Genomic DNA, 25539 nt, shown 5'->3' with positions numbered 1-25539 from the left:
CTATGAAATAATCAACACATTTTTTAGTAAAACACCTTCGTAAATTATTTTTTTTTTCGTGTATAATGCAACTCGTACAAAGTAGCCGAAAAAGAAAATTAAAATCTTTCTTGAACCATTAAGAGTCAGATTGTACGACTTGTTCCTATGATAAAGACGCAAATGATGGGGATATCACAAGACGACGTTGTTTCTTCTTTTTTGTTAAAACAGGCTCTAGAGGAGGAGTTCTCTCTAAACCAGTCACTTATGAACTCAGTGGAATCAACGGCCACTGAACTCAGCAAAACCCCTAAAGGATCTGTCTACCTTAAGGTGTTAAAAGATCTGGAGCAGATTAGACTGAAATGGACAACAATCCACACTAAGTTCGTAGACCTCAAAGAACAACCAGGTAAAAAACTAGATGCGGAGTTTGACAAACTTCATGGTCAGACATTGACTGATTTGGATAAAATACACAGAGGTGTGAAAAAGCTCAAGTTAGAATCTGCTGAGCCAAGGAATATCAAGGGTCTTTTGGATAAATGTATGGTAAGTTGTTCATATGGTAATGTTGTTCGTGAAGGTATACTCTGATGATTATTTTTATACTATTATTTTGTTATCATAGTATTATTACTATTATATATTTTTAATAATAATCGTTATCATTATTAGTAGTACCATTTCTTAGGATCTTCGTTTATCGCTAGGCGTAAACATACAGTCTCATATCAATAACAGTTTGCATTTGAGAATAATTTACTTCTTTATGAAAAGCACTCTTTACTAAAGCTGTACCGACCCTTCAGATAATTAAAAAAAAAACAACATTCGTAAACTAAAAATATATTTTAACATCTTGAGACTCTGATTTGTTTTTTAATGAACTTTGTTTTGGAATTAAAAATTCTGGGTGCGTGACCCTAGCGTAAAATTGATGGAATGAACAATACCTTTAATGCTTCGTGTTGATAAATCAGCTTTCCAAATTTACGTGAAAATATGCACTGCTTGTTAGTTTTGGTTTCCAACTGATTTTCATATCCTAATTGAGCGTTCTGAGACTCGTTTCAAAGTTTATCAAGTCAATCCGTTGTTTAGATTTTAAATAAAGTTTCTGTTATTGTGCATGGAAAAATCCTTTAACCAAGAGGACTACCTTTCATTACTTTCCAAAATTTGGTTTAATGCAATGTTGGTGAATATATTGATAAACACAATGTTCATTGGTTTTTGAGGCTAGATCTTCAGATAATTTGAGGTTTCCTTTTACCAAGATTACGATAAGGGTGGTAAAGTTTGGTTTTGAGCGAGAGCTTTTTTAATTGTCTTGATGCAAATGAGAAGAGTAAACAGTGTTGTTGATATTTATTATGTTTACCAAGGTCTCTCTTCCTGCAAATCTGAGGCAGACCTCATTTGCTTACAAATTACCTGTTAGAGTTTTTTCCTAATAAAAACTCTACGGTGTGAAATTTAAGCTTGAAAATTGGATTCCAGCCAAGTTGTAATGACTATTTCATGGGGTCTAAATTAAAGTTCCATTATTTTAAGAATTTTAAAAACAAATTGCAGCTAGATGTTTTTAAATGACCTCCTGAAGAGAGTGTTTTAGCAAGAATATTCTTTTCAGTCGTCTACAAGAGTTCGTAAATTTCTAATGCAGATTATTTGTGACCACAATTTGTGGGATCATGTTGTCGTCATTTTGTAACAAGCTGCGATCTGTAGCCGAGGTAATTGTGTTACACGTTTTGTTCTTCGAAGCTTTGCCTTCGTATTTTCCTTTCAGCTCGGTGCTAAAACTGAATGATTCTCGAATCTTTAGACGAATTCGTTTGTTTTTGTTGCCGATCCTCAAATTTTCTTTTGTTTTGAAGAACTGTGCTTCTTGTCGCAAATACTGGCGGTTGAGCTTACTGCTAAAAAACCTTTGAAAAAACTTTTAAAATCCTGCAGTGAACACATAGAAATTTGGTGGATTTTTTGTTTTTAAAGCTAATTACACCAACCGTAAGTCGTCTTTTTCTTTTTTCTTTTTTTTTTTAAAGGCAGGCTTCCACGGAGCTTGGTGTTAATTAGGCACGTCTCTAAGCGAAAAGTGAGACTTTTTTTAAACTAAGGATTTACAATACTCGTAACTTCGTAACTCGAAGGAAGTGACATCTTTCGTTGTATGTCTATGCTTCGTCATTTGTTTTTCAAGTTTGCGGAAAGATTTCGCTGTCGCGATGTATTCATTTCTCGTTTGCAAATATATTTCCCTATTTTTTGACCGGATGTATCTGTGAGCGTCAGCATATTTTGGTTTCACAGCGTTTGCTTTGTCTCGGAGCAAGGCCCACAAGGATACCTTTGCTTTCTTTCAATAAGGAAGATCAATGTTTTCATTCAGGATGGCCTGAGGTCGAACCTGAAAATTGTTGTCATTCATTGTTGGTGTTAAGATGGATGGTCTTTGCCATCGATTGGCCTCTCGGTATGTTGAGAAGTTTTGCTCTGTTTTCAGAGCTGTCATGTCGTTAAGCACAGTTCATAATAGTTGTTGTCAGGTGAACTTGGGCTTATCACAACGTTCTTCTCTCGCTGTAGTCATACAAAGATGAACTGTCCACAGTTAAGAAAGACTTGGAACAAGTCAAGAAGCTTGGCTTTCAGATTATGGAGCGAGTTCCAGAAGAAAAAAAGTCTGGGGTCGAAAGACGAGTGGAGGAAGTGGTTCATGAACACAGGGAACTGGAAAAGAAAGTACGAAGCAAGGACGAGGTTAGTGCATGCTCTGTAAGGACAATTTTTAGCGATAGTAGGATTTTCTGTGCGTCATGTTGTGTAAGATAAATCAACTCGCTTTCGCTTCAATTTCAGGTCGGATCGTCCTACCATTTATCAGTAATCTTGAACTTACTGTACGACCCTAAATTTTTAATTCCCCTTCCCCTCCCTGCTACTCATCTCGCCTGTCGCTGCTCTCACAAGTCCCCTCGCATAATGGCCTGGTTTCCTGTTTGATAATGATGTAAAGGGCAAAGTTCTTTAATCGCTGTCAATTCCAGCTGTGCTTCAAAACCAGTCAGCAGTTTAATTTTAGCATATTACTGAGCTGACATGGTCAAACCCATTCCCCCTCACTTCTTTACTGTTGCTTCGCCAGGTTTGTTTTCTGTGGGAGTATATTTGGTAATCAGGTTTTACTTTTCTATTGAGAAGGCGGACCAGTCTAATTTTCTTTCAATTTGGGGGGCATTTGGTTTAAGTCTTGAATGGGGAAATAATTTGGATTGCGGTAAGTTTGAAGAATGTGAAATCATCTGGGACTTTTTCGTGACTTGTGGCTTGTAATCTTGTTACATTTTCAAACCGTGAAAATCACGAGAAAATCTCATTTGTTATTTTTGCGCAAGATCCGAAAGGAAGGGATTACTTCGGGATTACTTTGGGATTACTTAGCATTCAGATGTTGTTACCTTTTAAAGTATTTTTGTGGTGATAAATGTGAATTTTTTTTTTTAATTTAACAATTCGCTCCCGACTGGACGTCGAAAAATGATCATTTTTGTTTTGATTAGTTTCTTTCTATCATGTCTTGCCATTGACAAGTTTTTAAAAACCCATTGAGGATTTCCGGGAGACCCCCCACGTAGAATTGAAGTCAATGTTTTCAATCTTCTCCAGGGAATCAAGAAGAGTGAAAAAAGCTTAGAAATTAAAAGGAAGAAATATATAAAAGTTAAAAAGAAAAAAAAACGAAAATGGAAAAAAAGAGAAAATAGAGCAACTATTTCTAGAAATGCCGAGAATCGATGTTGTTTATATTTCATTCTATGTTTTCTTTTTTATCAAAGTAACCGACATGTTTGTTGTTAACTTGGCCTCCTTCTTAATTTAACATTGCATGGTTGTTCATGGACAGTCTTTTTATCTTGCTTTGTTTCGTAATTCATCCCTCCTAGCATAGCCATTGAAATAATATTGAAATAATATTTCTTTTATCGCAAATTTTGAGAATTTACCCATGTTCATGATTCTTTATTTTTTTGTTATAATCACCGGTTTGTCGGAACATGCTGATAGAATTAAAAAGATTCTTTCTGGATTAGTCTGCAAGAATCTAGAGAAAAGTCTTATTAATCTGACATATTTCGATCTGCTTGGATTCTTGTGATTTGAAGATGACAAATGATTTTATCAGCTTTAAATTCTAGATTTATTATTTTGTTTTCAATCTTTCTTGTCAAAGTACAGATTAATTGCCTTTCACAGGTAGTTAAATGTGATCTATTTTTGGTTCAACAAACAGTAGCTTTTTCACGCCGACTTCAGCAATTATGAAATTGAAAACAAAATCTGCAATTTATTCTTTCATTGGATTTTCATAGCCGACCCTCCCTGATTGTTACTGATAAAGCTGTGACATCTGTTTTTATTCCCTTTGGATTAATTATTCCAACGGCGTCGTTGGATTGTATGATTGCAGTCAAAATTATCGCTTCGGTTATATGTTACCAGACTTCGGCACTGGTAAACTCATTACACTGGTTGCATTGAAATCCCCGGGAAGAATGCGGTTTTTGGTGAGATACAAAGGTAAACGAGTTTTGAACTAGAAAAGAGTGTGAATTTACGATTAGTCTTTAAACTTTAATATTTATTCCTACGTTTTAAATTGCGAACTCGTTAAATTAAATTCAAGCAATGTTTAAAAGGCGATTTCCAAACTCCGCCGTATTTTCTAAGATTTCGCTCTCTGCCGCATATTTGATTTTAAACGTACGATCCCAGTTTTCTAAAAGAAACCTGATCGTATTTAATTCAGGAATGTTCATGTATTTCCGAAGGTTGTGGTTTGGGCCATAGTCTCCAACGAAATTTCTTGCTGTGATATTTCTGTTGCAGTGATAACTTTGAAGTTGTGTGATATTTGTTGTGTTAGTCTTTTCATGTTGTATGCTCTTTAGCGTACGTATTTCGTACTTCACCCCTCATATTCTGAAAACAGGAATCACAATGCATTTATGTAAATTCACGAATTGCATATTTTCTAAACCACTTTCTTGTGGAGATGCTATTAGTCGTTACTGGATTTTATTGTGACAACGTTGTAAGTTAATCTTTTTTTACTGCATATTAATTTTGATAACCGTTAACAGTTCTCGAAAACAGGACTGCTTGAAACGAGAAGGGAGACAGGGAAATTATTGTTATTATTCTGAAGTTACTTTACTACTTTGAATTATGGGTCATTACTTACTTTACTGAGATCAGGAGAACCTTTGTACAAATCTCACAGATAGATTGCACTGTTTTCACTCGCTAATACCGAATGAAAATTGTTGTGTTTTAGTTCGGCTGGCTTTTGCATAAAAACAACGATAAATTTTTCATTTCACGGCAAGTCTCGCGGTGGACGAGGAAAGTGACGTGACAAACGTGGCATGACGAGATCGTCTCTTTCATGTGACAAAGTGTACGTTACAATTATGAAAGTGTCGGCACCTTCAGATGGACCTCATCGATGATTGTTTTTGTGCTTTTTGTCATAAAATAGAATTAAAAAAAAGAAAAAGGAAAACACCTCCATACAACAATCCTTCTCGAGTTTCAAAGAGATCCCGTGGAATTCTTGAACTTCGAATCTTTTTTTCAGAGTCTGTACTCTGGAAAGCATTTCTGTAGAAAAATATGCATATTGCTGTCCGTATATTCAGGAGTTTTGGTGGGTGTTTTATGAAATTCGCCGACTTATTAAATTTGGCTTGGTAACGGTAGCAAAGCAAGTAACTATAACCACTGATGTTTAACATTGCTGATCATTTCATTCCTAGTCTCTCCGTGAAGCGTTACCTTTGGCCGAGCGCCTGGAAAGTGATATGAACAGTTTGGAAAAGTGGCTGGAGGACAGGACTACTGAAGTAAAGAAGAGAGAAGAGGACGGATTCCCAGAGGACGTGGATGGCGAGATTAAGTGGAACAAGGTTAGTTTTAGGGCATTGATGACAACGACAACATAAATAAATAAGAATCTTCTCCATCCTCAGCCATCCTTGTTTTGTCTTAGATTAATGCCTTTTGGGTGTTTTTCTATCTTAGAGAACATTTATTTCGTAATAGTTTGCAATCCGTTAGAATCCTCTCCGTCCTGCGTCTTTCTTGGTCTATTATTTCTTCTCATTTTTTCTATCTTTATATACTAATATTTTGAAGTCATATACAATTCGTGTCACTCCTCTTCATCCTTTGTCGCCTTGTTCCTTCTTGGCGACAAAGGATGAAGAGGAGTGACACGGGTTGTATATGACTTCAAAATATTAGTATATAAAGATAGAACAAATGAGAAGAAATAATAGACCAAGAAAGACGCAGGACGGAGAGGATTCTATTATTATTGGCTCACTGATTTTTTTCCTTTTTTGCCAAACTAATGAACTTATGTACAAACAGTGTCAATCTTGTCCATCCTAAGCCTTTCATGGCTCCTTTCTGGTTCAATTTTACCTCTTCGGTGTTTTTCTCATACCAAACTTATATTTTGTTGTCATTTCCGATACATTTTAGTTGAGTTCATCCTTAGCCATCTTTGCAACTTCTTTGCGTACTCTTACCACCCTTGTGTTTCTCAGACCTGCGATCAGACGGTCCCTTTTTTCGGGGAGCACAATAATTTAAATCGCAAGAGCCGGGGTTGGGATTGTGATGGTGTCCTTTTTCCCTTGCTATGCTGCCTCCCCCCTCTCCCAATAACTTTTGCGCCGCCACAGTATTGGGCTCCCTCCAGAAAAAGAACGCCTGGTCGCAGGTTAGTGTTCTGTCTGTTCAATCCGACATTTTGTGATGTCAGTCAATCTGGAGTTAGTTTTGTTCTCCACAGCAGGAGTGATTGCGTGACTCTTTATGTACACTTTATTAAGCCCTGTGGAGTTTCAGTTTTCAATTCACTCAAGAGAATATCATTCTTAAACTTGTGTTAGTTAGCCAATATAGATATTTCTGGCCTCGGTCTCTTTTGGTAACGATCGCTAAATTCAAGAGTATAATATTAACTCAATTATCAGCATCTGCGGCGCTCGAATCCAATATGGCGATGTTTTCGTAGTTTTAATTCAGGCTTGTTCAGTGTATTTGTCTGTTACGAAGCGACCGGATAAGGAAAAACTCCTAGAAAAATGTTAACCAGGAAAAGAAAGTTTTCTAAAGATGGAAAAATGCGCCAAGGTTTTGTTTTGACGTATGAATCTCGGAGTCGTCAAGCAAAGTATTACAAGGTAGTGTTCTGAGCGGTTGAAACTTGAATGAGAGCTAACATCCTAACTGTTTTCTTTCCGTTTTGACTGTATGTTTCAGATTATCTGAGCAAGTGTATAAAACTTTGACTCTTATGTCAATACTTTTGCTTCTTCAAATTTCTTCTAGTGGAGAAGTAGTTTGTTCTAACTAGTCATTTGCGTTGAATAGTTATGTAATGTGGGTGTATTTTCTCCGCTTAGGGTCTCGTGCAAGAGGTCACTGGCAAAATGTCAGACGTGCAAAACCTCACACAAGTTGGTCGTGAATTGGTCGACTTGTCTGAAACTGGCCAACTTGTGAACTTAGAAGACCGACTAACACGGATCAATAACGCATGGGAAGACTTGAGTTCAGCGGCAGAACAGCGAATGTTGACCTTGCCTAAGTACAAGGCAAAACTGGCGGACTTTGAGAAATCTGTGGATCAAATGAACCAATGGTTGGAGGATATGGAAAAAGAAACCAACAAAGTGCAGCCAAAATTAGACGAAGCGGACGTAGCTAAGAACAAAATTGACGTAAGTGCTTAAAAATTTTAAGTTTACTCTTTAAATTCTAAGAGCGATAGTATCTGATTTAGAATGCAATATTGGTTTCGGTGAAGCGTACGCGGGGCTTGGATAGCAAAAATTCAGATACTATTGAGGGCAAATACGTACCTTAAGTCAAGATTTCTGTCATATTCGTGGAATTAATACTAAATGAAATGATACACTTTCTTTCGGTAAACCTGATTTTTTTATGTCTCGAAATTCAAAGTAATAGTCCAGCCCACGCATATTCCTGGTATGTGATAATCATTGCGATATTACAGTGAACCCTTCTCATTTTTTGTCAAATTTTAGAACAAAGAAATGCCCAATAACTCATATTAAATTAATAGCTCGTTTTTCACTTAAAGAAAGCAGAAGTAATCTTAGAATAAATAATGTGACTTCCGGTTACAAGTGCACTACAAATTGATGGTTCCAAGCAGGACATGAGCGGCTTGGCTCGTCTGTTCATGTGAAGGAGAATCAAACTGCAACTTTGCAAATTGCCAGTCACGAGATTTAACTTCGTAGCGAATCCAATCGAAAGTACTCTATTGAAAATATCAGCGGAAGCCTGCGGTTATTCTAAATATTTCAATTATATCTCCACTCCTGTTCGCCACACCACAAACACTTGTAAGATAAGAATATCCCCTCATCTATATCGTCTTTTGTCAGATGTCAATATAAAATCTTAACATTCAAAAATCAGACGTGCGTATGATGTGATTTTCCTTGCATCTCTACCATCGACTTATCACGCAATCATTTAGGACCCTCCTGATTTAATTAAGTAAGGGTGGCTCAATATAATTGAATTGTGGGCTATTGTGATTTTTTTTTGTTATTGGGTGGGCGTGCAATATCGTAACGACTATATTCTTCTCGCCACAAAATCACATCGGATATTGAATCAATAATAACCCCAAGTCGTAAAAGGATGTCTCTTAGTTTCAGGAGGATGTCTCTTAGAGTACCGTTAAACATGCGGCAAAAGTTGGTCGAGAATGATAGAAGCATTAAGCAGACTTTCATTTTTTTTTCTCTGCTGAAATCATACGAGAATAACGATTGTCGCAATACCTTTTAGGTCTTGTCAAAAAACCCTTCATCTAAGCTACAAACCCTTTCCTTTTCAAGAATGATAAACATTTGAAGTATCCCCCGGCTTAGCTGGATACACCGTCATGTTGGTGGGCATTGTTAACTGGGAAAGTTATCATCTGGGGATTATCTTTCATATACAACCTCAAATTGTCACGACAAGCTGGTCTTTATATCGTGCACGTTAATTGGAGCTCTTTGCTTTAACCCTTGGAGTGACTGGCTTCAAATTTCTCCTTACATCATCATCCTTAAATCAAATGTGAAGGTCATGAGAATAAAGGAAACGATCAAAAATTTAAGAAGCTCCAAATTGTCAAACAAATTCTCCTCGTCAGTACCACAGGAAATGTTAAGAGAACTGTGTCGAGTGCATGAATACTTATGTAACGGTGTAAAGAGTCAAGTTAATCTTCGTAAAAGTTCCAATATGAACTCCTCCTACTAATTGGGAAGTGTTTTTAAATGGTCGCTCTGTTCGTTCATTCTGTTTCAGGAAATACAAGAAAGCATCAAAAATCGCGAGCCTCAGCTGAATCTAATCAGGAAGCAGAGCGGTGAATTCGTTCATCGCGGCCGTCCCATCATGGAACCTTACAAGCGTCTGCTGGACAGAAGGTGGGATGACTTGTCAGCTAGGATAGGTCAGCTGGAGCAAGACCTGGATGAGGCCAAAAGGACGGCCGCGGAGGCCAGAGCTAAAGGGGGAAGAGTGGAAACAGAGATTATCGTCACAGTGAGAAAGTTTTCTTTTTTTTTGTGTAACTAATTATTACGGATGCAACAATTTCACAGTTAAAAGGTAAACTATGGAAGAAAATGTATCGAAAAAACCCTCTTGATCTGGTCTTTTTATGTTCAGGAGCGTAAGACAGTGTCGTCTACTCCCGGGGGGTTAATTGAAGAATATCTATCGAGAGAAAAAAGGACAGAAACTGACGCAGGACTCCCAATCACCACCATCACCACTCACAGGACCTACACAACAAATTCGGCTCCAGGTGAGACTTAGATTACGTATGTAGCACATGCAGCGGTGAAAAGAGATCTCAGAGGAAAGACCGTCCCGTTTATGTCTACTTACGTAAGATCAAATGATGGAAAAAGTTATTAATTCAAACAAGCGTGGAGAAAAATGTCTGAGTTCCCCGCGCGGAGCCAACCTCAGACCGGTATGGAGCCGTAGAGAAATGTTATTGATGTCGGCCGTATACTGGGCTCATACGCGACAAGCGTCTTGTATACTATTGTGATCAACAAGATCGAAAGCGTCGTGTGTGTATAATAAAGATAAATAGTTAAGTTAACATAGCATCGAGTCACGAGCTATAAAGGTCTGAGCTTCAATTGCTCTTGGGTGACTCCAAGGTTTTTGTTCATGTTTCCTTTAATTAAGGATCTGTAGATCGCACATTGATCCAAAGTAGGTGTAATCTAAAACGAGTGATGTGGTATACAAATAGTAATAATAAGCTTTTTCCTCAACTCACTGCCATCTTTTTTCTTCTTTTAGGGCACTACGTGGATGATGACTTTCAGAGGCGTTTAGATCAGATTCTTTTGGATATCAAAGGTTTGGAAGATCTTATTCGTGACATTCAATCTCCCAAGAAATCATCTGAGAAAGAAGTCAAAGAGAAAATCAAGGTAGGACCGGAAACCATTGGAAGAAGGATGTGCACTGACAGAAGCTCGCATTTGATTTGGAAATCTTACATGAATCGAGAGTTTGGAGACAATTTTTAGTCAGGCTCTTATTGGAGTTCAGTTAGGGAATTTTAGACAAATTAATTTTAATGGCATTCTTAGATCCCTCCAAAAAGCCTAAACCCAAAGTTGGATGAAAAAGCGCTCGGTGAACCTATGTCAAATCTTAGAAAACGCCTTACATACCTACGTGTGTGTATTGGAGGTTTCATAAACGCCTTGTGGACCTCTTCTTTAGGTTGCGGAAATTCAAGTTGACAATCTGCAGCCCCGCGTAGAGCACCTGTTGAAGGAGAGTAAAACCTATGCTAATAGGGAGGGGGCACGGGGAGATCACATCCACCAGTCGTTGCTTGATTTGTCCAGTCGTTGGGTGAAGGCTTGTGATGAAGTCGAGAAGCAGAAGAAAGCTGTCCGTATTGTGCCGAACTGGTATCAGTTCAGAAGCAACTTGGATGACATTGATGCGTGGCTCAGAAAGATGGAGCAGGAAAAAGAATTAACGGTTAAGGTGAGGAGGACTGGGTCGATTGTCATACTCAACACGTGCTGCGGTGTTTTGAATGGTCACGAACAGTAATCAAATGTTAATGAGAGAGAGGAGTCTTCTGAAGGAGATAAGATTTCTTTGTTTGTGTTTTTTTTTCCTTATTGTTTTGCGACGTAGGATATAAGATGGACCGAGAACTTACAATTCTAGTTTGCTTATGAAGGCGGATTAACAGTTGCAGATGGAAGAGGTGGAAATGAAGCAATAAAAAAAAAAAAATGGAAAGGATTGAAAAATGTTGAAATTTATGAACTTGAGACTGAATAAAGGAGAGATTTTTCAAGATTAACAAATGATGTCTTACTCCATCAATAAAATGATGTTGTCTTTCCTAATTCTTTAAAGCCGGAGGAAATCGAGGAGCAACAAGCGAAATACGAGATGGTGTTTAAGAATATCGAGGAACTAGACAGACAGGGAGTTCAGATACTGACTCCTCGCGAGATTGAACGACTGAGGAAGAGATTCAGGGACATTCACACCAAGTTTATGCAGTACCACAGGCCAGCTGGAGACAGTAAGTGGAATGTCTTGATAAACATTTTACTTCTTCTTCTTTTCTTACTACATTTTGCCTCTTGTTTTTCATCTTTCAGCGACTTCTTATCGCATCACAGTTCACACTGGTGACGTAAAGGATGCTGGTACGCAGTCGAACGTGTCTGTGATGTTGTTTGGTGATAAAGGAAAGTCGTCGAAACTTCGCTTGGACAAATCCGAGACATACAACACCAAGTTCTGTCGCGATCAGCTTGATATATTCACCGTGTACAATATTCCACAGCTCGGCGATTTGCACAAGGTCCAAGTTTGGCATGATAGGACTGGACCCAAGCCAGATTGGTTCGTGAAGGGATTTTACATCGAAGACAGATCAACTAGAAAGGTTTACTTTTTCAATTGCAATGCGTGGATTGGTCGAGATGCTGACATGCAAGACATCAAGTGTGAAGGTTACACCCTACCAGAAGGTGAAAAATAAGTCTATACAAAAATATTCTCTTTGAGCCCTCAATCCTATGGAGGCAAAGCTTAGTTTCTTACAAAATTAGTAGCAACAGTTTTTCATTCGAGAAGTCATCGATTTTGTTCAATATCTTAAAATCAGACTGCCTCGTCAACTCCCCAAAACCTCTCGAAAATTGGTGATAGCAAACGATTTTTTCTACGAAATCTTCGTTGGTGAAGAAAATCTTACCAAGGGGGTCCCATAAACAAATAACGTATCGTTTAACCTCGTTCATGTTTAACCATGCTCATAACATTCTACAACTTGAATAGTACAATAGTTGAATTCAAACACAAAACTGCGACTCAAGGATTGTAATCTGAGAAAGATGTACGAAAGTTTACCATGGCAAGGATATAAGGGTTTACAGGAAAAGGCCTGGGACTTTACGTGAGATATTCAATGCCACAAAGGTTCGCGTTGGTTGATTAGTCGTACATTCATTAAATTTGCTTAACAAATTGACAGTAAAGATGGTGCGAAGAGAATTTCAACCGGATGTTTTCATATAGATTAATTTTGATCAGTGTCTGCTTTGTTATGTTAAACTCTTTGTATTTTCCACTACATTGCCGCGTTGTCGGCGAGCGTAATTTCATTTGCTTTTATTGGTGCATTTCAATATTTTGCGAAGTAAAACCTTAGGAAATGTTGAGATGAACAGTTTTGTTTTCAAGTGTTACCTGTTTTGAAAAGAGAGATACTTATACTTTCCAAATTGTCATTCCAACCACGTGTTACAAGGCCTGCTATTGGTTGCAGCTGGGCGACTCGCCCAGTGAATAATAATTTCCATTTCAATGGTCGAATTTCAAAATAGAGTGTTCGGCTGGTCGTTCAAGTTTGATCAATTACGGAAATCTACGACTATTTTACGACTTTTTTGTCGTTCTTAGTTTGTTTTGATTGATGTTAAGTGGCCGTGGCTTATAGTTGGTTGCACTTAAGGTATGATAGAATTTTTACGAAAATTACTGATCCAGTTCTGTGTACGTCCGCCGCTAACACCATTTTCACAGATTAAGCTACAAATAGCAAATTTTGAACTTTATTTCGGCATACCAAACAGATCATTCAGATCATTACATCATTACAAAAATACTGGTTCTGTAATTTTTCGTGATTCTCTGTATTCTGATTGCTGTTTCCACTTTCTTGCTCAACAGAAGGCGATGATATTATGACCAAGGCGTCGCTAGCGCGAGTCCGCTGGCAAGTAACCCTTGTGGACCATGAACCTGCCTTGACTCCCGGATGGAAGTTGGTGGAGGACATTAGAAAACTTTCGGATGAAGTCCATGAAGCGGAGCTGCTGTTAGAATCTCCTGAGTTACAGAAAGCAGACTTTGAAGACTTCTCCAAACAAGAGGATAAATTGAAGGTTAGATAATCCAGCTAGGTGTTGAGTCACATGTCTCACAACGCATTTCAGATCAACGTCAGTAGCTGAACAACTGGGCACCTACCCCTCCCCAAACCCAACATTAACCCTAACTTGTTATCAGTTGACTATTGTTGAATTTGGGGAGGGGTAGGTGCGAGGTTGCTCAGGCTCTGGCATTGATCCGATATTTCTCTGATGTGAGGACTTAGTTTAAGATTGAAATCAGAGTGTCATGATAATTATGCAGTCAAAACTTTAATTCTGTACAGAAATTATATTTTAAGAAAAAGAAAATTTATTCTGCATTCGCTTTTCTGCGTATTGTTTTAAAGTATTTCTTTTCTTTTTACAGCTGGTAAGCGAGAAACTGGAGAATTTTGAGCCACGTGCAACTGGAGTTCTTTCTCGAAGTGAAACTGTTCAGTCCGCCTGTAGTGAAAAGGAATACGATGCTGTCAAGAGAGCCGCCAGCAAGTTTAGACTACAATGGAATAACCTTAATCAGGTACGTTATACACGTTACCAACTGAAATTCAATATTCTACTTTTTATAAAATAATACAACGAGGGTTGATAACATGAAAGGGTGGAGCCAAATTAACTGCAGCCTGGGTAGCAGTCTTTTTCATTTCCTCTTAACCAAGCGAGATAGGAAGTTTGGCTTAGCAGGAGTCGCGTGAAGGTCTGGTACTGAGAAAGTATATACAGGAGGAGGGAAAAGAAACGGTAATGACTGATATGCAGGCTAAATCGGCTTGGTGACCAATCAAAAGAGGCATTGCTGTCATAGCCAAATTAATCGACTATTTTTATCATTATTTTGGCGCAGGATTACAAGGCGCGGTCGCTTCGCTGGGAGAAGGCAGTTGCAGTGTGGAGACAATTCCACTGCGATCTTAAAGACGTGACGTCATGGATGACACATGCGGAGAAAGTTCTTAATGAGACATCCGGGGAAGTTGAATTTAACGCCGCCAAAAAAGAACAAAAGGTAATGTACCAGGGAAAAAATCGAATGTTTCTGTGATATTACGCCTAACAAAGCGAAAAGTGATGTTGTCGTGCATTTTACGTTTTCCATCCGTATTTGTTCACTCTTTTTGGGTACGGCGACACCTTACTTTGATGTGTGGTTGAGACTTGTTTAACTGCGTTTTAAGTGTGTTTGATATGCTGCTGAATCTGTTTGAATTGCGTCCGAAAACTATTTCATCACGCTCAGTAAGTTGCGTTCAACACGCATCTCAGCGGTTAAGTACTCAAAGTTTTGCGAACTTTGCTCGGCACAAGTGTTTGCGTTAAAGCAAATCATCTATTTGCCACCGTAACCGTTGCGATATATTTGTCGTTAGGGTCTGGAAGATGGTATTGCCCGGCATCAGAGCACAGTCAATGCCATGAATACCGCTGGCCAGGAGATTATCAGTAAATCGACAACAGTGGAGGCTGATATGCTCCGTGATAAACTGACCAGCCAGAACAGGCGCTGGGAATCCATCTGCAATCAAGTCGCCAACAGAAGAGACAGGTTACTTAGCGTATTTAAATTGTTTCTATGTCTGACTCACGAGGATTTGAATTTTTATTTGAAAGAATATCTTGTGATAGACCCAAACCATACACGATTTAGAGTCGAGCTGCAGTAGGATTGGACTGGCGAGCTTCCACGATTAAAAGTCATGTAACACACATTGATTTGGTTTATGTCCCTTTGGAATTTGGATACCTCGTCGATCATTACGCTGTCAACTTCGTGTTTTTAGATATATCTTCGTCGCGGCTATTACTCTTTGAAATTAAATTCTCTTCCCCTACCTTAGATTTAAAGAGGAAGCAATGCAGATTGAAGAGTTTTTGGAGGAAAGTGGAGAAATGCTGCAATGGATGGACGAAGCAGATACTGAACTGCAAACTAAGGATCCATCACCAGCTGATGAGGATGGACTGGTGCAACTGATTGAAAAAATAAAGGTGAGTCAGTTTTGATCCAGAAGAAAAAGGCTGTACTTTTGGCTGATCACAGTAATTTAGAATGAGATGAGACGGTGATGGCGTGAATTCCTCTGTTTTTCATTTTCAATTGGCGATCATTCTCTGAGAGACTGAAGACAAAGCTCTTCACCAACTGGTTTGTTTTAAAACGTCTCGTGGTTTTATTTATAGGGCGTTCATAAGGAACAAAACGACAGAGAAGATACAAAGATAAGCATTCAACAGACGGCAGAAAGACTTCTGTCCAAACCAGCTATCTCTAAACCCAACTCAGAGACCATCAGAACGAGGCTGGACATCCTCCTCACTCGATGGGACATTCTGCGCGCAGATATCGCCACGCGTACGCGCGGAGTGGAGTCTAAGCTTAGACGCGTGACAGAGTTCCTTATAGATCTAGAAGAGCTCAGCTCATGGGCCTCTGGGACAATAAAACTGTTAGAGAAGGGAGAAAGTGTGGAAGCTGTTGATATTAATCCCAAGGTTTGTTGCGTCGTTATGATAATAGTAAAAGTCAAATTTCTCGATTTAAGAAGGTTTATTTTGCTGTTTAAGCTCGGTGTGTTTAATTTTCAAGTACTTTGATAATTGATAAACAGCTCTTAAGTCTTTGTTCTACAGTAAAAGCTCGTCCCACCTGATAAAATGTAGCAGAAATCATTGAGTTAATACAGTGAATTCTCACTTGACAAACTCCTACTTTTGAGAAATCATTTTAGAGTAGAGAAGAAAACTTTCATGTCAACGAAAAACTGAGGTAGAGAGGTAGTTTGTTTGCTGACCCGAAATATTTCATGGATTGAGCATCAACAGAAGTAACGAGGGACGCTTCTTTTCCTTATTGGGACAGTGTTCTTTATTTATTCGTTTTAGTTTATTTATCCAGTTATTTTTTATTGCAGACTATTCAAGAATCAATGAAGTCTCGTCAACCGAAGCTTGACGCAATAAACGAAAACATGGCGCGCTACAGACGTGAAAGTAAACTTGATGGAAACCAGGTCCCCAAGTCCCTGGAGGTTAAAGTCAAAGAACTTAATGACAATTGGAGTCGAATTGCGTCACTGACCGCTAATATGTTTGCTCGCCTTCGATCGCCCCGATCGATTGTCGAGGAGAAACCTCTTCACTGTGTTCCTGTTCACTCTGGCATTCCGATGATCATAGAGGGTAAGTGTAAATGAGTTTTTTTTCCTTTTTTCGAGGAATTCCTTCCCTCTTGTATTTTCGATTTAAGTGGTTATAGCAGCGAGGAATAGTTATGGAAGTTTTTTCGCATTGGCTTGTTTATACTTACATACGAAGCCAAATCATTCCGCTACATCCGTCGTATTTTGGTTCAGTATTGTTTGAAGAGTTGCGCCACATTGCAGCTGCTTAGGAAACAAGTATTTACTCTGTCTTTTATTTTATTTCAAGAGCGAGTATCTCCATGGCCGAAGTTCGACAAAGCAGTGTTGGAACTTCATGACTGGCTGGATACGTTGTCAGAGATGATGAAAACAGAGAAGATAGTACTGGGAGATTCTGAAGACATGGAAGGACTTCTGGAAAAACAAAAGGTGTGCTAAGATTCAGTGGATTCTCATATTTATCTTCTCCTTTGTTCGAGAACCAAACTTGTGTCGCTCGTTATCTGAAAGCTTGTTATACTAAATATTTTTATATATTTTCGTTGTTTTAGTCCATAGATGAACAGCTTAAAACCAAACAGCATTTGTTGGACGAAATTGCTGAAATGGGTCAAAGTCTTGCTGATGATGCGCAGACCGAGGAAGACAAGTTCTTGATTGACAGCATGGTGAGTGACGTGGGAACATGTCACCAATTGCGTTTTTGGATTTAAAAAAAGCGCACATCGAACTTTCTTAAGTTAGAAACTTCTAAAATCTTATGTACCTTTAATTTAAAGTGTTCAATAGATTAACCAGTCTAACCAGGTGACTTTATTTGGACATTTGTGCAGGTCAGCAAATTAAAGGGTCATTGGGAGACTATCGCGGACAACTCAGGCGTCTGGCGAGGACAGATCGATTACTTGATCGAGGAATGGAAGAGATTCGTGGAACTTCGGGAAGAACTACTAGAATGGATCAGGAAAGCTGAGGCCTATCTAGAGAGAGACGAGAACGTGTACGGTTACACGGTCAGCGAATTGGAAGAACAGATCGACAAACATAAGGTCAGTGATGTTTAGTTGAATAATGGGAGACAGTTGTTGATTGGTAGTCACGAATGAAAAGGTTGATTTTTATGTAAGAACTAAGCAAAGCCACAGACCCACCAGTTTTGAAGGAGGATGCTTGACTAGCTTGTCCCAAGTTGCTAGACAGGTCGTAAAAATAGGGTCTTCTTATTCAAATGAAATATCCAAGAAATCGGTAATGAAGGAAGCGCTTTTTATTAGTGTAGTTTAATCATACGCTGGGGCATGAAAAATTTTTTTCAATGTCTTTCTTTATCCAGAGTCTGATGTGATCGACAAAAAAGCTGTCATTTTAGGAATAGTTTGTCATTCAGCTAATTCTAAATAAAACAAATGAACAACCTCACGATCACAATGTCAGTTCTGATTCGATAACTTTCGGATTTGTTTCTTGAGTGGGGATGTAACTGGCAATACACGGCAGGATAATTCCTCATACCCCTCTGGTCTCACTTGATCATAACTTTCTCTGAATTTACACAGGAGTTCGAAGATGATGTGGAAAACTGGCGCGGCAGCATCACTGCTGTGAATCAGTGCGGTGAACACTTGGTACAAGAATTCCCTCATTACGAATCGGGAGAACTGAAAAACTCCATGTCAGAGGTTAACGAGAGATGGAGTAACATAACTGTTAGGTATGATGGGAGCATTTTTTAACTTTTGTATGTCTGAAGAGAACTATTTCACGACAGGATTTAATCGAAGATTTCTGGAATAATCACATAATATTAATTTACAATGAAGCCTACATGGGTAAATAACGCCTATTTTTAAGTTGTGACAAATCTCATTTCATACTTGTAGTCAATTCACAACAGCTGTGTCCAGTTCCGGGCCGGTGACTTCGACTACCCGGACTGTATCTGTTTGTATTTTACAAAGAGTCGGGTTTTTTGCCCGCTTTCGTGTTACTCAAGTTCAGTCGTTAAATAACGCTGGTATAACACCTTTTTTATTATTGTGCCTTTCCTTTCTTTCCTCGCTGGAAATATTAACAATAAGAAGAATAAAAAGCAATACAATTACCGTAAAGACCTGATTATTTTACGATGTTGTCCTTCGCTAAGTAACGGTCGTTTTGCAGCATTTTTTTTCACTTTATTTCTTGTAACTACATGTTGTGATCTTTGGGTTAGGAGTCATGTGTTTGTTTGGCTATGAGATGATTTTCCAAAAACGGAGAAAAGGAAAACACTGAAAAAAAAAATTGAAATACGTTTTGTCATTCAACTCTTCTACTAATTCAGACTGATGTGATTTCTGTGGGAGAATTTTATTGCTGTAGAAAAATATTGAATTGGGATATATATGCATATAATTGTAACAGCCACTGACCCTTGTCATTTTTGGATTGAGAAGTCCTGGTTTAACAAAAAATCAAGATCAAGGTGTTTTGTCGTTTTTGTCGAGGTCTAAATGTTTAGAGTTGATCGCAGTGAATGTCTCTTTGTGAAAGCCGCAGTTTTCAGAAATATGGTCGGCACTCGTGTGAATTTGTGTGATAAAGCTAAGACTAATTATTGACTGATCGATTAGACCACCAATCGAGAAAAAATAAATAATGACAGATGTGATGCTAATTAGCTGATTTTGAGAATAAGATTCTGAATGAATACTTCCGAGATCAGATAAAATTTTTGGGTTGAGTACTTTATGTAATTTGTAAAAATCTCGTACGATGTGAACGGTCCTGGGCTGATTTCGCACGTTAGTCACAATGAAAAGTCGATCATATTACGCCCATCTTATATCAAAACGCATGTTTAAGAAGGAAGAATCGAAGCCCTTTGTGATATGATGTTACAAAAGTAGAAAATAGTCCATCAGCTGCCATGTCTGACCACTTTAATTTTTAAACTGGCGTGCTTTTGGAATGGTTTGTCTTCGCACACTCTCTGACGCATCTTTTCACAAATTGCCGAAGAAGTGTTAGTGGAGCCGAAAAAAAAAAATTAAGTCAAGTACCTGTAAGAGATCAATTCTCAGATCGTCTATTCATCATGCGTTGTTGGAGTTGCTTGTTTGAGAGGTAATCTTTTATTTTACAATTGCTAACCCATCGGGTAGATGCTGATAAATATAAAAGCATGATGCACACGTTAAATTTAATTTTTTGAAAAACTGATTCGGTTACGAATGCGGCCAAATCAAACTGCGCCTTGCATAGGATTTATCTGTTGGACCCTGAAGTGATTTGGCGGTTATTGTTTGTACGTTTGTATAGTATATAGCAGGCTTTGTCGTTGTAGTATTTATATGGGCGCTTTTCATTTCTTCAGGTCTGACTCACGTAAGAAAAATCTAAAGGAAGCCTTCGACCGCATGGTGCGATTCCACGAAGACATGATCAATGCTTTAACATGGCTGACGTCAGCAGAGTCAAAAGTAGCGGAGTTAGACAGCGCGGTGGAAGCAACAAGTACTGAGGAGCAGCAAGACATGGATGCACTCAGGAAGGAATTGAAAGTAGGTCTTCAGTATGCTGCATTGTAACACTCTTTTTCAATTCTGTTGACATGTGACAAACAGTGAATTTTTCTTGAAAGGCAATGCGTGTCAGCGTGCTGTTTGAGGAGAGAGTTTTGTCAATGATATATTTGAGAATCATATTCTGAAGGCGAAATATAAATATTAAAAATTGTGATAATGAACTTTGTTGATTTAGAGTAACAGGTTACAGTGTTAATGATACACTTGCGGCACTCGGAAGTGGTGATCTAGATGGGTAAATCGACCATATTCCCTTAGCCTGAGGAGAATAATTGTGGTAGTGTAATAACTTTGGTAATTGTTAGAGCAACTTCACTTTCTTACACGTTTTTTAATCGCCTGTGGGGAAGGGGAAAGAGAGCAAGATATGACGTAATCTTCGGCCAATCAGAGCACGAGCACGTCTGTAATCACCCGAACACCTCCACTAAAGCGATATTTTTTTTTTTTTTTTTTTTTAAAGCGATATAGTCAAATAAATTAATAATTCGTCAGCACAAAAAAAAAAAGCAAAAACAAAACAAAAACAAAAACAAGGGGAAATTTTCCTACAAGGGCGTTTTTGTGTGAGGGTAATTATCCAGAGAGTTGTAATTTTCTGAGGGTTTAGATTGTTTTATCATTGGGTTTTAGTTCCTGGAAGATGACATTAATGGACATCAAGAAATGTTTGCTTCACTTAACGAGAATGGCCAGCTGATTATGGCCGAGATGGAGCCTGGGGATGTGCTAACCGCTGTTCAAGCCAAGCTTGATGATATGAATGACAGGTGCTAATTGCATTTTTTTTATATTATAAATATGGTGTATGACTGTGTGTGTCGTTGTTTACGTTTTGATGAGTGTCTGAATTAAATTAGTTTTGTTTTTTTCCCCTTTATTATTGAAAGATGGCAATCACTCAATGTTCGCACGTTGGACATCCGAGATCGGCTGGAGGACACTGGTACCGAGTGGCGCCAGTTGTTGATGGACCTTCAGGAGATAATCGATTGGATTGCACGTGCTGATCAGGAGCTGACCCTTCAGCAGCCAATAGGAGGAGATGTAGAAAGCGTGCGCAACCAGAACGAGATGCACCAAGTAAAGATTTTACTGGAATATAAGAATGTAACTTAAGATAGGACTTCAGAGCCATCTTAATTAAACCGATTGTGGATCAATATCAGTATCTTAGCAACTGCACACCTACTCCTTCCCTCACCAAACATTAACGCTAACTTGTCATCAAGTGACTGTTGTTGTGTCAAGGGAGGGGTAAGTGTGCAGTTGTTTAGATACTGACAATGGCCCCTTATTGTTTCAATTTTTTTGTCGTAAAAATATTGCTTTTATTTAGCAGCAAGTTTTCAACACATGCAGTTTCTGATTTGGAGCTTAATTGTCGAGAGGTCTCTCGCTTTCGGACAAAAACGAAATTGTAAGGAACAGTCGATGTGATATATTATAATAAGTGCATCTTATCTCAAATTTAGAAAAAACGTTTCTGGTAAATAAGATAAAATGTCAAATGAGTGGCTAGACAGGAGAAAATTTCGAAAGGCTTTCTTAGGGTTCCTTTGGTAGTGGAAAGAACTATTGATGTAACTCTTTTTGGTCTCCTTTGTGTAGGCTTTCAAGGGCAAGCTTAATGTGAGGCGACTGGTTGTCGATCGCGCTCTGGACGATGGCCGGAGGGTTTTAGAAGAATATGAAACGGACCGAGCCGCTGACGAACCAAAAGATTCACCACGGGCGCGCATTGCGCAGAATCTCAAACGCCAGATCGACACAGTCAGCGAACGCTGGTCAATGTTGTGCCGGCGGTCAGAGGATTGGCAGCACTGGATTGATGAAGTCCTAAGGGTAAGTACCTTTCATGGAACGGGAACGAATTGTGTTCTTTTTTGTTCCGAATTGTGTTCGCTTATTAAAGGGGGTGTCTGTCACTTGTGCCATTTTTCTTGATTTTGGTGCTGCTTGCAAAACTTTGGCTCAGAAACGTGGACCAATTTGCAGTAATGGGCAATCTATATGTTCGCGGACGATGCGTCTCAAATATAAAGAGAGATAAATGGATGCTTTAAAAAAAAGCATGCACTCCTGTTCTTGCACCAGTTGTTCGAAGGATCGATAACGATAATTCTCTATCCGGTGAAAACCGCTGTACGTTTTGTCACACTCGTCGTCAAGAACAACTTAACAAGTACTGGACCTCTGGTTGACAGTCAGTGGCCATGTACCGTGGGGGGTAGGGTGATGAACAGTGGCCATGTACTGTAGGGGGTAGAGTGGTGAACCAGCATATCGCATTGTGTTCGAATACAATAGGGGATTACGCTAAAAAAGGTGGCCTTTCCAAGTGATGTATCACTCCATCTGGTAAACGGTGGCTTTTAAGAAAAAAAGAGGAATTAAAAAATAGTTGGGGAAGGGTTATCTCTTCCGGCTCTCTCGTGTCTTATTGAACAACACTCGATTTTTAAAACGGACGATTAGAAGTACCAGGCGGGGTATCATATGTCGGATGCATTTATTTTTGGAAGTATTCTGCAATTTTTATTGAAACTCGAAGGGTATCAAGATGCACTTCAAATAGAGAATAGTACTGGTATTTCTGTTTTGTTTGTATTATTTATCTTTCTTCATCGGATACACCTTTGATACAAAGGAAAAGTGTAGAGTATATAGATCATCTGGAAACCACCCATATCCGGCCCATCGTATCAGCGGGCAATACAGCTTCATATTTCACATTTACTCTCGCACTTAGTGTTGACTTAAATTAAGTAGGAATCAAATCGTACAATATCTAGGATCTCCGTAACTGTGTGGCCAAATGGTGAGTACTGTCCACTACATAAAGGTTATTTGACACAGTTGTTCGCTTAGGGTGAAATTTCATTCAGAAAATTTGGGATGATTTATTGCATTTGTGATTGTTTTTCACGGAGGTTATTGGAGCGAAGCTATCATTCATTGTTTTAATCAGTCCTTGCACAAATTGATGTTTGTACGTGTCCTTGAAATATGCAGCTGCTCACTCTTTCCTCTTCCTTTTTTCGGTGAGTGATGCGTTGTTTTGTGATGAACAAAAAATCACAGGAGTTTATCTCTCTCGCAGAACGGGGAGCCTGGATGAAACTTAACCTTCGCGCACTGTTTAGCCCTTGTTTCGAGGTTAAATATTGCATTTATTTAGCGTAAATTGTCGCGTAAATTGTCCCGTGAATTGGTTTATTTTTTACCCTAAAGTTTCCACGCCCTCATGTTAACGACCAGTTTTCGAGACGAACATTTCATCATTGTAGTTTGTATTGAGAAGCCAAACAACAGTCGAAAGATTTCAGGAATTTCCCACTCATACGAATTTTGACCCTGGTATTAATGGCAACCCGATCGTAATCCCATGAAAGCTGGGCTGTTCAGCGAAGAAAGAAACTCTTCTTTCCTTAGAAACAAGTCAAAAAGCCGAAGTAATGATTCGCCAATTTATTGACGTTGTCGATTTTATTATCAGGAAGCAAGAGATGTTCGGAACCCACATACGAAAATTTGAACAATGATCCTGCATTTAACACTCACTTTCACGCGCTCAGCTGTAACTGGACAATAAACGCTATTAATTTGTTACAGAATTTGTGTACTGGAGAAGAACATGAGGCTTGTTTCGGCATTTAATTCCTATTCTTTACTTTATTTATGTCCTAACATGAAGTAGTAAGAACGCGCGAATTCGTTTCCGCTGCGGAAACATTGTGTAAGATTTCTCGTGCTTTTACCCTGAAGCCAATCAAATATTTGTTTATCTCCATAATGCACATGTTGAGTTAACGTATTAGTTTCAAATTTGATTCATTTTTTGCAAATACCACGCAAAGTTTTACGCCAATTTCATTTTTTTAAAAGTCAGTATAGGTTAAATATTCACATGTGGAACTCAATGACCCTGGTCACGCAATTTTACTTAGATTTGTCACGTGGAATTTTGCATTAACAATGAATTTTTGAATTAGGATCTTTACCAACAGAAGAATTGATAATCTGTACTGATTTTAATTGGGGAAAGGCTCATCTAGTGAGTTTCAGATCAGTGAAACCCACTACTTGACCACCATGCGATTTTTTATGCAGCGGAAAAAATAATGTTGGTGTCAGTTTGGTTAAGTAACGATGTCTGATATTGACGCTTTATCGCAACAAAACGGAAACAATATGCTAGAACTGAAATCATTTGATATCTCCTATAGATCTTGTTTTAAAAAAAAAGTATCTCCCACATAAAATGTTCGAAACCACTAACCCTGCAACTCCCAAAATCTGATTGTTAATTCTCCCCTCTAGCTGCTACAGATTTCCTTGCATAAGAATTATAAGAATTTGGTGTTAGATCAAGATAACAACCGCTACCTGATAAGTTCGATTATTCTCCTTACCTTTTTGCTGGACAATGTATGAATGTTATAGGGAGAAGTAACATGTTAATCACTTGACTAAAAAGTAAGTTAATTATTGATAACTATTTATCATTTGAATCGTTTCCTTTCGGTTTCCTTTGCTCTTGGAAAAGTTCCTAGATAAGTATAGTTGTTTGTGCAACACGCTAGTTTTCTATTCGATATCTGCCAAAAACAAAAAAACGCTTCTGCTATTTGCCTTCTTTTGCAAATCTGATATCAGCAACCTAAACCCGCTTCGGACATAAGTCGCTTTAATCTTGTTTATACAGTAAACTGCTCTCTTTTTTTTAATACGTCCGCGTCTAAGAAATGAAAATCGTGTCATCCGCCGCAGGCTTAGTTATCGACTTATCATCCTGTGGATTTCTTGGGTCTTTATTGAAAAGAGGATTTATTACTAGGTTTTTATGTAACTTCGTAGATATGCAACTACTTTTGTTTTACTCAAATTACGGATTGAAGTAGTGATGCAACTGATGCACATGCCCCGATAAAGCTGGAACATGGATTATCTGTTTGATAGTTTTGTGAGAAAACAGTTTCTGTCTGCAGAAATGACTCGGATTGTTGAAATATTTATTCATTTACGAGCTAAATTTGATATCGTGCTGCAGACGTTCTTGTCTTTTTAATACGATTGAGAGAGTGAGAGAGACACCAAATGCAGCATTTTTAACCGAACTTTTGAATGTTTTGGTTTGCAATAGCTTTTGTTTTCCTCATGTTAGACATTTCGGTATTCCTGTTATTTGTGACTTTTTTCTTCTTAAATAATTTAGAAAGGAAGGATTTATACTTCTTTTCATTTTGAACCATCGGCCCGTGTTTGTTATGTAGGGAGAACATCATTCAAGCA

The 25539-nt window shown here is 38.4% G+C and overlaps 1 protein-coding gene across 5 annotated transcripts in view; it reads left to right on the top strand.

The window, feature by feature from the left end:
- LOC113671721 (dystrophin) overlaps positions 1–25539 on the top strand; it is a 54565-nt gene that overhangs the window by 18593 nt on the left and 10433 nt on the right. For all 5 annotated transcript variants that reach the window (XM_089180814.1, XM_089180816.1, XM_089180817.1 and 2 more), the window contains exons 26-50: positions 214–534; positions 2578–2751; positions 5808–5957; positions 7467–7784; positions 9400–9639; positions 9766–9904; positions 10417–10550; positions 10849–11121; positions 11506–11677; positions 11757–12131; positions 13336–13550; positions 13906–14058; positions 14383–14544; positions 14906–15081; positions 15374–15524; positions 15717–16028; positions 16448–16715; positions 16965–17107; positions 17230–17346; positions 17512–17727; positions 18235–18389; positions 20034–20220; positions 20878–21014; positions 21135–21327; positions 21856–22089. In XM_089180814.1, coding sequence (XP_089036940.1) covers positions 214–534; positions 2578–2751; positions 5808–5957; positions 7467–7784; positions 9400–9639; positions 9766–9904; positions 10417–10550; positions 10849–11121; positions 11506–11677; positions 11757–12131; positions 13336–13550; positions 13906–14058; positions 14383–14544; positions 14906–15081; positions 15374–15524; positions 15717–16028; positions 16448–16715; positions 16965–17107; positions 17230–17346; positions 17512–17727; positions 18235–18389; positions 20034–20220; positions 20878–21014; positions 21135–21327; positions 21856–22089 — 5115 coding nt within the window. The remainder of the gene's footprint in view (positions 1–213; positions 535–2577; positions 2752–5807; positions 5958–7466; positions 7785–9399; positions 9640–9765; positions 9905–10416; positions 10551–10848; positions 11122–11505; positions 11678–11756; positions 12132–13335; positions 13551–13905; positions 14059–14382; positions 14545–14905; positions 15082–15373; positions 15525–15716; positions 16029–16447; positions 16716–16964; positions 17108–17229; positions 17347–17511; positions 17728–18234; positions 18390–20033; positions 20221–20877; positions 21015–21134; positions 21328–21855; positions 22090–25539) is intronic.

This window comes from Pocillopora damicornis, chromosome 8 (genome assembly GCF_964200805.1).
Source record: "Pocillopora damicornis chromosome 8, jaPocDami1.2, whole genome shotgun sequence".
Lineage (NCBI taxonomy): Eukaryota > Metazoa > Cnidaria > Anthozoa > Scleractinia > Pocilloporidae > Pocillopora > Pocillopora damicornis.
Note: the sequence above shows the minus strand (reverse complement) of the source record. Positions and strands in the feature narration are given on the sequence as shown.